At 40.7% G+C, this 17,013-nt stretch overlaps 1 protein-coding gene across 5 annotated transcripts in view; it reads right to left on the bottom strand.

Annotated features, from left to right (window-relative positions):
* LOC134213100 (epidermal growth factor receptor substrate 15-like 1) overlaps nucleotides 1-17,013 on the bottom strand; it is an 84,812-nt gene that overhangs the window by 27,356 nt on the left and 40,443 nt on the right. For all 5 annotated transcript variants that reach the window (XM_062691702.1, XM_062691705.1, XM_062691704.1 and 2 more), the window contains 3 exons: nucleotides 13,676-14,305; nucleotides 13,423-13,611; nucleotides 13,233-13,343 (listed from right to left, as the gene is read on the bottom strand). In XM_062691702.1, coding sequence (XP_062547686.1) covers nucleotides 13,233-13,343; nucleotides 13,423-13,611; nucleotides 13,676-14,305 — 930 coding nt within the window. The remainder of the gene's footprint in view (nucleotides 1-13,232; nucleotides 13,344-13,422; nucleotides 13,612-13,675; nucleotides 14,306-17,013) is intronic.

The raw sequence follows: 17,013 nt of genomic DNA, 5'->3' as shown, positions 1-17,013 counted from the left end.
TCTTTTTTGATGTCAAGAGCAACATCACGATCTCTGGGTGAAACTTCCAGCACCGATCACTTTACTATTGTTGAGCAATATTACCATTTCAATAAGTTATGCAGTAGCTGATTTATAATATCGTTTCCAACACGCAATCAGCAAAGATAACGGCATGGCTATGACCCAGAACCGACACAATGTTTCTCAAAAAACGTGAACAAAATTCGAAAGTTATAATTTGATAAAATATGTTTGGTCCTAGCACTTTAATATAAAAAAGCCCTCTGCTATACCTATCAAATATAAAAAAAAAGCAAATTTCCCTGCTTTGTGGAATTTTTTATTCACAATCAGAATACTGAAGCAGTTATCACCATACCGACCAATCGACATCTAGACAAAAATCACTAACGCCATCTACTGCTTATGTTGTGTTCTGCTATGTTGGTGGCAACTGCCACTGCCACAAGGCGATTAAAAAAAAACAAAAGACAGGTACAAAATCAGGTGGTCAGGATGGTCGTCACCTGAAAAATATTTGCAATCATACTTCAAAAGATAAACGATGGGAATCAAGCCTGAACTTTTGCGTCTGTTTGTTTGTATGCACAAGTCTGTCGTGTCTCATGTGTCGTGTGTCACCGACCCCATTCCGAGTGATCGCCCTTTATATATTCTCAAATTCTTAATATTTATATGATAACTAACCAACTAATTGCTACTGCGTGTGACTGACTAATTGTCTCCAATAAACCTGATTTTACTCGGTGATGAACTAGTTTCTTTGATATTTGTTTTCCACTTTCCCTCACGGCGATATCGATCCTAGTCGAGAACGATAAGAGTCAGCAGTCACCAAAGTTCATAAATATAGAGTTCCATTTGTTTAATATACATGCACTTTTTCAAAGTTTCATAACAATAACTAAATCGATAGAGTAAATATATAGTTTGTATATTGAAGTATCTAAGCTAATAATATCTGATTTTGGTTTCTGATCTCTTCGTCTTTTTGCTGTTTTCTTTCCAATTGTGATTAGCTCGTGATGTTGTGTTGCACGGTTGTAGATGAGTGTGTGTCCATTGCTTCTGAACAGTTGCGTTGTATGAGTGGAAGTGTGAGTAATGAGTGTGTAGCTGTGTATGCGTGCGCCTAAAGCACCTGCCAGACATGTTTTAACAGTGTTGGAACGTTATGATAATGGCGATATTTGCAAGGGAACCAATAGATACTCTTTTGTTTTGTGGAGGTTAACAACTAATACTAGTCAAAAGATATTCAATACGATACGTTTCACAATTCATATTTTCGATTACGCTGAATTTGAAAACATCGTATGCATTTTGATTGGTTTGATCGTTTTGTTTGTGTGTAGGATTTATCTTCAAATACTTATCGTCCACTAAATTTGTATAGGTATTGGTTAGTTCGGAAACTGTTCACTGCACAATAGTAGTGATAATTTTGCTCATTTTTTCAGAGCGGGGGGAATTTCTAAATGATTTTCTGTTTTGTAACACGTCTATTTTTTGTTTTGTTGATTTGTTAATAGTTAATAAATTAGTTATTGTTGTTAGATGATATTCACTGTAGGTTGGAGAGTGAGTTCGCAACGGTCATAGATATTAACACGAAGAAAAGAGAGAGAAAAGAGAATTTGCTATGAGTTTATCGGATGATGTTTTTTAGGCGGAGAGAATGCGGCACAGTTTTAAATGGATTTGTATCACAGTTTCTTCAATAGTAGGAATACAGCAACAACAAGACAGGCTACTGAACAAATCGTTTGCAAAAGATTTGGTATAATATAAACTCATAGAAATCATAATTAGCTAATATAAACACATTCATAAACAGGTAAATGAAACAACAGTCCATAACATTTATAAGCAATATAAAAAAGTCAGTAAATCAGTTCAAAATATGATTTGTTTTCCGTTATTATTTTAGACCTTATAGTCTATTGTATAGTCTATTTAGATTACGAGCTTCATGACGTGATAAAGAGTATCTTGCTGTCAAAGTACAATCATCCTATTTTAATTTTATATGATACCACGACGAATACCGAATAATTGCTCGAAATCCGAATAGACTATTAGACTGATTTATTTTTTAGTTTTTTGGTTAGCCGTAAATTATGGCAATAAGGGTTGCTGACGTTTAATCATCTTTCTCTTTCAAGCGCATAGGAAGGATAGGATTTGTTTTCATCGGTCGAAACCGATGAGGAAATCATTCATGCCAATGCTTTCCTAAATCGCCTTCGACATCACAAGTCGAAACCGATGAACAAATCATTCATTCCGATAATCGATGGAAACCGATGGACAAATCATTCAATCCGACGCTCTGGAAGAGTCTTCGACATCACAAGTCGAAACCGATGAGCAAATCATTCAATCCGACGCTTTTCCAGAGCGTCTTTGACATTACAAGTCGAAACCGATGAGCAAATCATTTAGTCAGACGCTCTTCCAGAGCGTCTTTGACATCACAAGTCGAAACCGATGGACAAATCATTCAATCCGACACCCTTTATAACGTCTTTGTCATAACAAGTCGAAACCGATGGACAAATTATTCAATCCGACGCTTTTCCAGAGCGTCTTCAACACTACAACATCACAAGTCGCAACCGATGAGCAAATCATTCAATCCGACGCTTTTCAAGAGCGTCTTCGACATCATCACAAGTCGAAACCGATGGACAAATCATTCAAACCAACTCTCTTCCAGAGCGTCTTTGACATTACAAGTCGAAGCCGATGAGCAAATCATTCAATCCGACGCTCTTCCAGAGCGCCTTCGACATCATAAGTCGAAACCGATGGACAAATCATTCAATCCGACGCTCTTCCAGAACGTCTTCGACATCACAAGTCAAAACCGATGAGCAAATCATTCAATCCGACGTCCTTTAGAGCGTCTTCGTCATAACAAGTCGAAACCGATGGACGAATCATTCATTGCAATGCTTTCCCAAATCGTCTTCGACATCGCAAGTCGAAACCGATGAGTAAATAATTCATTCCGACGCTTTTCCAATTCGATGGAAACATTACAAGTCGAAACCGATGAGCAAATCATTTAGTCCAACTAGGGTGGTCTAACCGGTAGTACCGAAACCGGAAATACCGGTATTACCGGTCAACTTTGAATACCGAAAATACCGGTATTTTCGGTATTTCTAATTTTGCTGTCAGTAAAAAAAATCTCGAATAATTTTCACCTACATATAGCAGTCAAACTGCCTGTAAACGCATAGTTGTCCCAAATAAATAGGGACAAATATACGGCTACGGACAGTAAAGACTCACACACAACAAATAAATACGCCTGAATGAACTTTTGCATAATTGCCGACGTTCACGCTTAATTTTCTTAGCCATCTGTCAAATAGACAATAACATTTTTCTTGAAAAAAAGAACTTTGTGTTGGGTAAACTGGGGTAAAACCAAGGGCCTCATACGCCTGTCACTGGCGAACAAAGCTCGTGTACTCTGCATCGAAGCTTAGAACCGGTGTTAGGGCGCAATCGTTAATGTGAACATTTTTATATTCTGTTAGTTACTGCAAATAAATTCTTTTTCGAGTCCCTATAATCAAGCAGGTATCTCAAGCATACCACATCGTTATATTGCTGCATGATTGAGTGTTTAATTTTGATAAAATATCGAAAACAAAAGTGTGCATAAAAATTGCCTCGCCATAACAAAAAGGAGGTAGAGAATTAACACTGTTGTTTACAGTTTAGAACCAAATCCAGATGTCGCACATGTTGGAGTAGGGATTCAGTGCTCCACCTTCTCCCCCTGGGTAAAACGCACCCCCGGGACAAAACGACCTTTTGGTTTTTTTTTTCGTATTTCAGACATACTTTCATACTTTCAAGAATGTTTACTGCTAGATTCGTAGTTCGAGATCCGAACTTCATGCGCTGTTGTAAACACTCTTGTAAATTGTTTTTACCACAATTTACGAAATTGTAAAAAGAAACGTACTGCAGTAGTTCTCTTCCGGAGATCATCTGTGAAAAATGATTTGCTGCACAAATATGTTCGTTCTTAATTCGGAAAAGAATTTTTATTGGTGGCTGATTTCAAAATACGCTAGAATACGGGCAAGAACGGGCCCATATAGCTCGGGAAATAAAACAAGCCCTGGAACCTGTTCAGGCTGCCGTGGGACTACTCTGCCGTAAGTTCTGCACTCTTTATGAAGCCGACGTGGCGCTCCAATTTATGTTTAAGCAATTATCAAATCAAGTCACAGGAATTTCCAACTTTTTCATTGCTCTCAAAGAACAAATCCAAGTTGAGAGGCGATAAGAATACGCCGATTTTTTTTCCTTTTTTGAATAATTCTATCGTAAAGCAATTGTACAGAAACAATATTGGCATTTTCTTCACTATTTAAGACATCCAGAGCTACTTTTATTAAGCAAGCGGACGAAATCTTAAGAAGATTTAGAAAATTAAGCTTCTAATCCACACCTGAAGATCGGTGCGAAGAAAATGAATCTATGGATGATTTTTCTGGTTTATCGGTTGCGGAGCAAAACACACGTTGACGCCAGGATTATTGCAAGCAATCCGTAAATAACACTCCTACTATGAATCTGAAGGGTTTAAGGGCAAGTACTTGACACTGATTTTCGACGGTCATGGCACCATTCGTCCAACTACCGTTGACCCAAAGAGGGCATTCTCAGAAGCTGGAAACATTGCCAACAAAATCCGACGTGGATTAAGGAATGAATCGCTCAGAAAGTTATATAATCACTTTGCCCAACTCAACAAGCAATGATTTTAACGTTTAAAATCTGTCAACAAATATAGTTTTTTACCCAAGAGTTCGAATTATTTTTTTTTAAATTTCCCATTTTTGCCTTTATCGTATACTAAGTATACGGTAAAGGCTATATGATCGCTCCAAAAACAAACTTTTTATAGAAGGCCCGGAGACCCATAGTGTTATATACCAATCGACTCAGTTCGACGAATCGAGGTGATGTCTGTGTGTGTGTGTGTGTGTGTGCGCAAAACTACTCAACAAAATGTCACTCATTTTTCGAGCACTTATCTTCAACCGATTTGCTCGCAACAAGTTGCATTCGACGCAGAATCCTGTCCCATTGTTTCCTATTTGAAATTGGCCCGATCGGACTATGGGATCGAGAGTTATGGCCAAAATACAAATTCATTTGAAAAAATCGCGTAAAAAATGTCACTCATTTTTCGGGCACTTATCCTCAACCGATTTGCTCGCAACAAGTTGCATTCGACGCAGAAGCCTGTCCCATTGTTTCCTATTTGATATTGGCCCAATCGGACTATGGGATCAAAAGTTATGGCCAAAACACAAAATCATACGAAAAAATCGTGTAAAAAATGTCACTCATTTTTCGGGCACTTATCCTCAACCGATTTGCTCGCAACAAGTTGCATTCGACGCAGAATCCTGTCCCATTATTTCCTATTTGAAATTGGCCAGATCGGACTATGGGATCGAAAGTTATGGCCAAAATACAAATTCATACAAAAAAATCGCGTAAAAAATGTCACTCATTTTCGGACACTTATCCTCAACCGATTTGCTCGCAACAAGTTGCATTCGACGCAGAATTCTGTCCCATTATTTCCTATTTGAAATTGGCCAGATCGGACTATGGGATCGAGAGTTATGGCCAAAATACAAATTCATACGAAAATATTGCGTAAGAAATGTCACTCATTTTTCAGGCACTTATTCTCAACCGATTTGCTCGCAACAAATTGCATTCGACGCAAAATCCTTTCCCATTGTTTCCTATTAAAAATTGGACAGGTCGGACTATGGGATTGGAAGTTATGACCAAAATACCTTTTTTCATAAAAATCACAAAAAATGTGACCTATTTTTCGGACACCTAACCTTAATCGATTCACACGAAACAAGTTGCATTCGACGCAGAATCCTGTCCCATTGTTTCCTATTGAAAATTGGCTAGATCGAACTATGGGATCGGAAGTTATGGCCGAAACACCATTTTAGCCTTTTTATACGAAAAGGCTGTATGTTCGCTCCAAAAACCAAACTTTTACAGAAGGCCTGGAGACCCATAGTGTTATATACCAATCGATTCAGCTCGACGAACTGAGATGATGTCTCTGTCTCTCCCACTTCATACGGGAGTTTGGCAGAAAGACGGTCATGAGATTTATATCATAACAAATATTGCCCTCCGCTCGCGTGATGGGAATGACATTTTCGTTTTCTTTTTGTGTAGTCGGAGTTTCAGTTCAACTAACATCCAAAAGTGATATCCTTGAAATATATGACTGGGTGAAATAAAACAGGGTTATGTACGTCAAAAAGATTGGAAAAGGAAACAAAAATGTCGAAATTCTTATTAGCATATTGTAGATCAAGCTGAAAACCGAACCGAGGTCCCGCGAAATCGCATTTTCTCGCATTTCCGGATGTTGCAACTGCATCGCGAGTAGTGCGCAACTGTGCCATAGTCGGGTACCACTCGCGATGCAGTTGCGACATCCGGAAATGGGACAAAATATGATTTTCGGTTTTCAACTGGATCTACAATATCTTTGCCATAAATAATCTGATTTTCATAGAACGGACAAAGAAATTTGTCTTTTTTACTCCTAGCCACTAGCTCATCTTTTTTCAAGCACACACATTTTACGAAGGTCGAGAAAGGCACCATCACCGCTAGGTGGATTAATCTGGGTTTTTTTTACTAATACCGGTATTTTACCGGTGTTGACTCCACCAAATACCGAATACCGGTATTTATCAAAAATGTCCAATACCGACCACCCTAAGTCCAACTCTCTTCCAGAGCGTTTTCGACATTACAAATCGAAACCGATGAGCAAATCATTCAATCCGACGCCTTTTAGAGCGTCTTCGTCATAACAAGTCGAAACCGATAGACAAATCATTCAATCCGACGCTTTTCCAGAGCGTCTTCAACACTACAACATCACAAATCGCAACCAATGAGCAAATCATTTAATCCAACGCTCTTCAAGAGCGTCTTCGACATCACAAGTCTAAACCTATGAGCAAAAAAATGTCCCAATCACGCCCACAGGATACTTTCAAAACAATATATTCCAAGCAGGAACAACCTGGCAGGATCGCCAAATGTGCAGCCTAATTCCGCCGAACGAGCTGTCGTTTGATCGTACGCCGGACATTATCTACAACACGAAATGTTAACCACAATGAACCGCCTTTAAGGTGAAATGCCAACTCCACAAAGAAAATTTTCCCCTTCCCTTCCCACGGAAGGCCCGTGTCGATCTCCCAGCTGGGATTCCACGAGAGTTTTACCATCGCACGAAACTGTTTTTTATGGCCCAGTGTATTAGGATATTCGCTTATTCTATCAGACAATGCATTATCCGATAATACCTACGCAAATTAGGCCGGCACAAATATGAATTACTTCTTTTGTCTTGTTAGTCTTTGCATAACGAAGGGGGTGCAAATAAAAAATAAATGAATAAATTGATAAAATCGCACAGCATCAGTTTTCTTAAAGATTTTTTGTGGGAAAGTTCGTCCTCCACAGCTTATCGGCTACTGATAAGCCAAAATTCACAACAGTAATCTCTCACATACCTACAAGGGTATCGTGCTGGAGAAAAAAAGGTACAGGATAACACGGCCCGAGCAGAGATCGCTGCTTAACAGCGATTGTGAACTTCTCTCCGCATTCTTAAAATACGGTTAAAGCGGATCATGCAAGTCCACCGCGGCTAAACCATGCGGTCCCTCGGATTCAACGAGCAACTTATTGTCGCGCTTATCTTTTACTAGACTTTCGCGGCGGTCTTACTCTCGCAGGCTCGACTGCGAAGATAGACGTCAAGATAGCCGCCGGGTTAAAAGATAGGGAAAATTTTCCCTCTCAAAACAAAACCACGTGCTTTTCGCCAAATGACAGCAGTACTCGATTGTATTAGTGAGAGACAACCGGAGTCACTGAGTACATGGAGAGTGTTGATCATGACAAGTGCATACGGTGGGTAAGATTTTTATTGACTCTGTCGTGTTTAGTGACTGTTGCGATTACCTGAGAAGCAGCCAGCAGGACGCCGCAGTATTCTATATTTTCTCGAGATGCATAATATTGCTTATCTCGTGAGTCGTGCGCACTGCCAGTCGGCTCACTTGTCGGCTGCTTTGCTTCGAGATTGCTCGGTTGGTGAGGCAACGAGACCCGTTGTCCATGGACCTTTTTGTCGTCTATCTTCATCCCCTGGTGAGCTGCTTTGAGGAAGTGTGTGGCGAGAATCTTCTCGTTACATACGTTGACAACATCAGTGTGATAGCGAAGTCCCCGAGGCAGATCGAGACAATAAATTTTTCGTCACTTTACACCTGCCACCGGCGCAAAATTAAATTAAGGCAAAACTTTTGCTGCCATCATATGCATATTTGTCTCATGTTTGCTTGGATTCCTATGTACATGGGCATTAGAGTGGGGAGCAGATCATCAATCACGTGACTCAATACGTTAGCATATAGCCTGGAAGATGCCGAAAGACTTTGCCGAAGAAGGTACGCAGCTGGAAGGCCTACAAAAAATGTTATTACGTTTTGAAAATTGATTGTTTAAACCATATGCAAGAAATCAATGTTTCTGCCAGCACTACCGGACAACCTGTAATTGTCAGAGGGCAAACCCCATTTTCCTTCTAGTCGGAATTTTTACTTCGTGAAATCATTCTGAATATCTCCCATTAGCTCCAAAGTCCTATAAAATCAATAATTTTGAAATAACACACAGTTAAATTATTGCTCCACGTAGTTCGGCAGTGCTGGCAGAATAAATGATTTTTTGCATATGGTTTGAACACTCAATCTTCTAAGCGTTATAACTTTTTTCGTGGACGTTCCAGCAACGTGCCTTCTTCAGCAAAGTTTTTCGGCATCCTTTGGGTTATACTTTAACGTAATGTGCCACTTCGTTTGCGATGAACTGAAACCTCTAGTAGTAGAAATGCAAAAATATGCGTTCTCCCATACTAATTTCCATACAAACTTCAAACGCGATGCGGAAAGCAGGGAAGCAACCAATCGGCCCCAAATTCTGCACAGTTGTTCAGGACCCAGAATGGCTTCAAAAAACCATTGATTTGAAAAAATGACCATGACGCCCCACTCTAATGGGCATGGGCGTAGCCAGAGGGGGGCAGCCCCCCCCCCCTAAATGGTGGAAAGATTGAACGGGTACTGAAATGAATTCGCTTAAACATGTGCACTTTACGATCCAATAATATTCAGAAATAGGTTTTTGAAATTCAAAAGATTCCCAAAAAACTTATAAGGGTATCCAGGATCCATACTATATGAAATTTAAAAACAACTCGAAACATTTCGGGCTCAAGAATTCTCCTAGAAATCCTTCTAGAAGCTCCTCTGAAAATCGTTTGAAAATCCTTCTCCTGTAATTGTAATTTTTCCTTATCTAGAAACCCCCAACTAATTTTGTTTTAGGAAATTCATGTGGAAGTTTCTTGAAGATTTCTTTTCTTCCCTTCAAGTTTTACTTCTAGACATTTCTTCGGCTTTTCTTCCATGAAAATCTGCGAAATTTCCTTCAGGAATGCATTCTATAGTTCCTCCAAGAATACATACGGAATTTCCTCCCAAAATTCCACTAGAAGTTTCTTCAGTAATTTATGATGGAAATCCTCCGATTTCGCTCCATAATTTTATCTGCTAATCTATAAGAAACTGCTTCGGGCATTCCTCCAGGAACTCTTCCTTAAATTCCTCCGGGATAAAGGTAGCCTCACACTTCGGGAATTTGATCCGCAGATTTTTTCCCCATGTATTTTTGCATATGCGATGTTTTCGGGATTTGGGCACGGAAAATCAAAATCCCGGCCCCATTTAAAATGCACGGGGACCACAATCCGGCGGAAAATTTTCCCGAGGTGTAAGGTAGCCTAAAACTTCCAGGACTTTTTCCGGGAATACCTCTATAAATTCAATAGCGAAATCCTCTAGAATTACATTTTGGAATTCTTTCCGCAATTATTTCAGAATATCCTCCAAGAATTCCTCTAGAAATTTCTTTAGGAATTTCTCCAAGAATTCGTCCAAGTATTTCCCCGGAAATTTTTCTCTTCCTTCAGGAATTTCTCCAGATTTTTTTCCGCGGAATTGTTCTAGAATTCTTTCCGGACTTCACTCGGAATTTACTCCAGAATTTCATTCGGAAATTAATGTTAATGTTCCTCCAAGATATCTTCCAAGAGTTCTTCCAGGAATTTCTTCAGAACAATCGAAGAACAGCAATTCATCTGGGAATACTTTCTGGATTTCATCTGGTAATTTCTGAATTAATTCCTTCTGGTATTTTTTCGGGAATTCCTTCTGATATTTCTCCAGGAATTCCTTCATGAACTTCTCCAATAATTATTTCAGTACTACCTTGAGAGAATTCCTCTGGAAGTGCTTGTGGGAGTTCCTCCGGGAGCTCCCCCAGGAGTTTTTCCAAAAGTTCCTCTAGTAATCTCTCCAGGAACTTTACAGGGGATTCTTTGAGTATATTTTTCAGGAATTTCAAGGGAAATGGGATTTCGGAAGTTCCTCTAGAAATTCAAATCCGGGTATTCCATGGGCTGATCCTCTGAAAATTTCTCCGGGAGTTCCACTAGTAGTTCCTCCGGAAATTCATTCAGACTTTCTTTCAGGAGTTCATTAAGGCTTTCTTTGGAAATTTATCTACAAATTCCTTCAGAAGTTCCTCGGAAAATTTCTCTGGGAGGTCCTTTAAGAATTCTTGCAGGAGTTTGTCCTGGATTTCATCCAGAAGTTCTTACGAGAGTTCCTCCAGGAATTCTTCCTGTAGTTCTTCAATAAATTCATCTAGAAGTTCCTCTGGCAGTTCTTCCGAAAATTCCTCTGATACTTTCTCCGGGAATTCCTACAGAAATTCCTCTGGGAGTTCCTCCGGAAATTACTCCAGAAGTTCCTTCTCAAAGGAACTGCCGGTGAAACTCCCGGAGAAATGCTCATAAAAACTGCTGGTGGATCTCCCGGAGGAATTCACGTAGGAACTGCCGGAGGAGCTCCCGTAAGAACTCCCGGAGGAATTTCACGAGAAACTCCTAGAAGAATTCCTAGAGGACCTCCCGGAGGAACTGCCAGAAAACTATCGGAAGAACTTCGGGAGGAATTTCCAGCTAATTTTCTGAAGAAAGCCTAAATGATTTCCTGAAAAAAGCCTGAATGATCTCCTGGAAGAGCTACTGGTGGAATACCCGGAGGAATTTCTAAAGAAACTCCCTGGAGATTTTTTAAATGAACCTCCGGAGGAACTGCCAGTGAATCTACCAGAAGACTTCTCGGAAAAAATCTTGGAGAATTCATCTTATAGACAAATCTCATCTAGCTGAAACCTTTGTAGGGGTATGTAGCATCATCATAGGGGTATGTGTAGGGACCATCATCATCATCAGAGGACCTCCCGGAGAATTCCTTGAAGAGCTCCCAGAGAAATTCTTGGAGGAGCTTCTGGAGGGATTTCTGTATAATTCCCGGAAGAATTTTCAGAGAGCCCCCGTAGGAACTGCCGATAAAACTACCGGAATAATTCTCGGAGTAAATCCTGGAGGAATTCTTGGAGGATCTGCAAGTTGAACTCCTGGAAGAATTCCCGGAGGAATTTTCGAAGGAACTCCTGCAGGATGTCCAGTGGAAATCTTGAAGTTTCCACCGGAATTCTTTCTGGAGATCTTTGGGAATTAATCTAGGAACTCCTCCAAAAATTCCATTGTTGATTTTATTTTCGGTATAATTTCTGTATAAATTTTCGGTGAAATTCCTGGAGAAATTCTTTGAAATTTTCACAAGAAATTATTCGAAACTTTCACGGAAAAAAATATGGAACTTACACAGGAAGATCGAAAATTTTTCGCGGAATTCTCAGGAATGTTTATTGGCAATTCTGCGGAATTTTCACGGAATATTCTTAGGAATTCTACGGTGCAATTTTTCAGATTTTTTTTTATGAGAAACAGCACGAAAGATTTATCTGAAGAATTCCCTGCAGAACTTATAAACGAATTCGTGGAGGATTTCTTGGAGTAAATAATGGTGGAATTTTCGGTCAATTCCCGGCGAAATTGATGGTGGAATTCCTGAAGACATTGCCGAAGAAATTACTGGAGGCATTCCTGAAGAATCCGGGCGTGAATGCGTCACGTTTATTGGCATTACGTTTTAGTACAAAACGCTGACTTCAACGCTGACGCGCAACGCGCTGTTGAGATTCAGCCTTTACTGTTGGTTGTGGATTTGGTTTCAAAGTGTTTGGAGCTTACAAGGAAAAAGTATCAAGCACTAATATTCATGTGTTTTTATAAAACTACTATAAAACAACGATTCAGAAGACCTAAAAAATTTGGCCCTTCCCCTAATCGAAATCCTGGCTACGCCCATGTACATGGGACAATAATGCGTATAACGGCAGATTGAGACGTATGTGGCTTTTTGCTGTGTGAGTTTCGAGGATTTATCCTTACTGCCGTGAATTGCATATTTGTCCCATATGAATAGGAAACCCAGCAAAGATGGGATAGATATGCAATTCACGGCAGCTTAGTAGGTATGTAAAATATTCGGTAACTTATGTTGAATGAAGTACAATCAGAGAATAGCGAAGAATCCCATAGAATTACTGAATTTGTTTCGCTCAACTGGTTGTTTTGAACACGTACTACCTAGTATACTTAAAAAATATAAACACTGATAATCAAATAATAAGACATAATTGGAGAATGAGTTTATGAATAAATAAATGTAGCCAAATGAGTGCAGTTCTAAAAAATATCTAAAACCTAGTAAAAAGAGTATTATAAAGCAAGATTTTAGTAATAAAACACAAAAACATATGTTTATTAGTTTGTTTAATAACTCATAAAAACAATTTTGCTAATACTACTATTGCACTAAAGAATACCATGAAGTAGGTTAGACAAGTAGGTATAAATGAAACTAAAAATTGTCAACCGTAGAATGAGTGTGTTAGAAGCTACAGAAGTGGACTACTTTGGCATGCAGCAGCTATAATAGAACTAAATAAACAATGAAATATATTCTTTGGCCAATTGTTAGCAGCTAAAAAAGTATGTATAGAATACGGATGCTATGAAAAGAGAATTATTAGGTCCACCTAGGTTGTGTGCCAACACGAAAGATAATACGATTATTGACAATCACCTTATTGTCGAAGTCAGCGAAGTTGGCAAAACCACCGCCACTGCTGCTATCACCGAACGCGTCCGATGACATCATCGACGCTGGGGGCGCTGGTTTCGTCGGCGTGGGACCCTGAAAACGAATTGTGTGGTTGAGCAATTCTAAAGTGCTTGAGGACTATTTTAACGCGGATTATTAGTTTAATGCTAACCTGTAGCGGCCTTGGTGGGGCGGGCCTCGGTGGAGGCTGTTTCGCCTTCTTCGGAGGCAAAGCAGGACTAGGGGATTCCGGCCGGGGAGGTGCTACCGACTTACTGGGGCTAGGGGAGACAATCTGACTAGCGGTGGTTGGCGCGTGTAGTACGGCAAACGGATCACATCCAAACTCGTCCTTGGAAGCCTGTGAAAAATACGATAAGTAATAATGTCAAACTACCTCATGAAGACTAATAAATCGAGCTTACATCTGGTATGGTTCCTTTGCTTTCGGCAAATGGGTCCGCCGCAACACCTCCCGTCGAAGAGGCAAACGGATCACTGGGCTTGTTATCGAACGCGCTACTAAAACCGTCCTCGAATCCACCGCTCTGGAATCCATTACTGGAGTCGAATTGCGTGGCAAAACCGTTCGTTTTAAAATCATCGCCGAAACCTGTCTCCCCTTCGGAAGCACCGAAACCGTTTGCCTTGTTATCCCCGAAGGGATCCCGTTTGTTGGCGTTCTCCACTTCCTTCTCCTCGAGGGCCTGCTTGGCCTCTCTAAATTCGGGTTCAATTTTCAAAGAGTAATCCGACACCAGCACCGGATCGTTGGTGTCGATCGCGTTTCGGAACATAGCCAAAGCATCGGTCATCTGCCGTTGGTACTCTTGGATTTGAGTAACCATCGCCTTGACCTGACTGATTTCGAGCTGCGTGTCTTGCAGCTGCGAAGTCAGCCTGTCGACGTCTTTGGTACCGGCATTGTATTCCTTTTCGAGGGCATGCTCTTCGTCTTTTAGCTTTTGCAGTTCCGAACGTCGCGAATCCAGTTCACCTTCCTGTTCTTTGAGTGTAGCCTCCTGCTTCTGACATTGCTCACGAATTTTGTTCACCTTAAATGGGGCACATTTGATTAGTCGAAAATCGATAGGCTAGGGTTTACAAGACTGATCGCTATTGTTTGACGAACATAAAAACTAACTTGCAGTAAAAAGTTTAGAAAACATATAATTCTAACCCCAATCCAGAAATAAAACAAGCAAAAGCAACAAGTACAAAAAAGTGAATGACGGAAACGACAAGTGTGCTAGGAAGAGTTTGGAGAACTCAAATAATTGGCAAAGAAATCACGCACAGAAGATGAAAACAAATAAACTTGAGTGTGCAAAATGTGCATCAGAATAAAGATAAAGAATATATGAATCGAGAAGGAATAAATCAATGTAACATATAACTCTATCACACATCAAAATGCAAGATGCAAAATTGTCATTACAAAGGTCGCATGTATTCATGATGAAGATAACAGATCGTTTCAACTGAATAACGAATTTTATATAACTAACCAATGTCATTTTCATATTGCAGCATTTCAGCGACAACGAGAATCTATTATTTTCAGTTCATTTTTATGATCACACATTCTGAAACATGGCAATTTGTTCAATAATTATTTGGCAAAATTTAAGGGCATTAGAAATTTTCTAATCTATAACATTCCCCAGAAATCTATCTCCAAGAATACATAATATCCCAGAATTTGTGAATTTGCAGGTGATGTCAATGGTTAACCGAATCTACAATGCCGGACGCCGAACTTGGCCTACCTCAGCTAAAGGTAGAGGAAAAAAAGTTGGAAGCTGCATACGATGCATTTTCTGGCTTCCATAGTCAGATTATCGCCATCGTGCGTGGAGAACAACTCGACGAGCAAGAAGTAAAATATGTAAGATTCAAGAGACTATAGGACTGGACATCCGCTCAAATTGAAACGCGCATCATCAAGTGCGATCAAGCCAAACCACCGCATGTCATCCTTCAGCAGCAGTCTCTAAAAGCACTATAAACGATGGTAACTACCCGCAAGCATGGAACTTCTTGACGGAACGATTTGAGAACACCAGAGTGATAGCGGAGACGGACATCCTTGGTCTCTTTCCATTCAAGAAAATGACGTCCGAAGCCAGCATAGAATTGAGGAGCCTTCTAACGTGTGCACCAAGAACATCGGTATTTTGGAGTACCTGGGGCAACAGATGTCTGGTGTATCAGAGCTGATTGTAGTTTATCTACTAACGGCTGCACTAGACAAATCAACATGGAAGCATTGGGAACAATCACTTCCATCGGGTGAGTTGCCGACGTACAAGAAGACGATAAACTCATAAACATTGTCAGATGCTAGAACGATATGAAGCCGCTAATCAACCATCAGTTGCAAGAACGAACCCTGCATCGAAACAGACAACACCGATTCCAAAAAACTACAGCCGAACCCACACCGCTACATCGAATGGAGCTGAGACGACAGAGAGATGTGATTTTTGCAACGGTACGCATTTCAACTATCAATGCAACAAGCTGAACACATTTGCATACAACGAGAAGATGGAAAAAGTACGTGCAGCCGGCGTGTGCTTTAACTGCCTGCGAAAAGGACATCGATCAATCAATTGCCCCTCAACGAAGTGCTGCCGAAAGTGCCAAAAACGACATCATACGCAGCTGCACGACGACGAAGCCTACCAGAATCCCGAACCGTTCTGAAGGAAGAACCGATGCCAACCACGACCTCATCGAAGACAAACGACTCATCAGTGTCAACCGCCTTTGCGTGCAATCATGGACGCTCGTCACACACCGTATTGCTACAAACCGCAGTAGTCTTGGTTAAGAATCAGCACGACGAACTACTGCCATGCCGCGTTCTGTTGGACTCAGGGTCCCAAGTGAGCTTCATCACCGAGAAGATGGCCAATACGCTTGGCATCCAACGACAACCTGCCTACGTCCCCGATAGCAGGGATAAACGATCTTCGAACGACAGCCGTCAAAGGACAACCTTAGAAATTCGTTCCCGTTGCAGCGATTTTCGTACCAAACTGGATCGCTTGATCACCAAGCAGGTGACTGATTCTATCCCTTCTCGAAACATCGACGTCACGAGGTAGAATATTCCTACATACATCCAACTTGCTGATCCATCATTTTTCCGACCTGGTGACATCGACATGTTGATTGGAGCAGAGATCTTCTTCAAGCTCATAACGCCGAACCTCATCACAATCGACGAAATACTTCCTGAGTTACGAGAATCTCAACTTGGTTGGTTGGTTGCAGGTGCAATCCAGTCAAACACGCCATCCAACGATCTTCATTTCTCCCAAGTGGCATCGATCCAAAACGTTGAAGATTGGATGTACAAATTTTGGATGTTCCCAAGGCATCATCGAATTCAACCGATGAACAACGATGCGAGGAACAGTTTGCAGCAACGCACTTCCGAGACAGTAATGGGAGATTTGTTGTCAGACTTGAAGGAGAACGGCCATCATCTTGAAAGCTGTAGATCGCTAACATTAAAGCGATTTTACATGCTTGAAAATGGACTTCAGCACAACCCTGAACTAAGGACGCAGTATGTAGATTTCATTCGTGAGTACCAGGATCTTGGCCATTGCCGAGAAGTCAACGAAGCAAACGACGACCCGAAGCGACCAGGATACTACATGCCTCATCATGCACAACTATGACCAAACAATTCCACCACCCAATGTAGAGTTGTTTTCGACGCCAGCACAAAAGCATCCGAATCCAGCTT

This window comes from Armigeres subalbatus, chromosome 2, assembly GCF_024139115.2.
Source record: "Armigeres subalbatus isolate Guangzhou_Male chromosome 2, GZ_Asu_2, whole genome shotgun sequence".
Classification (NCBI taxonomy): Eukaryota; Metazoa; Arthropoda; class Insecta; order Diptera; family Culicidae; genus Armigeres; species Armigeres subalbatus.
This window is presented reverse-complemented; position numbering and strand designations above follow the sequence as displayed.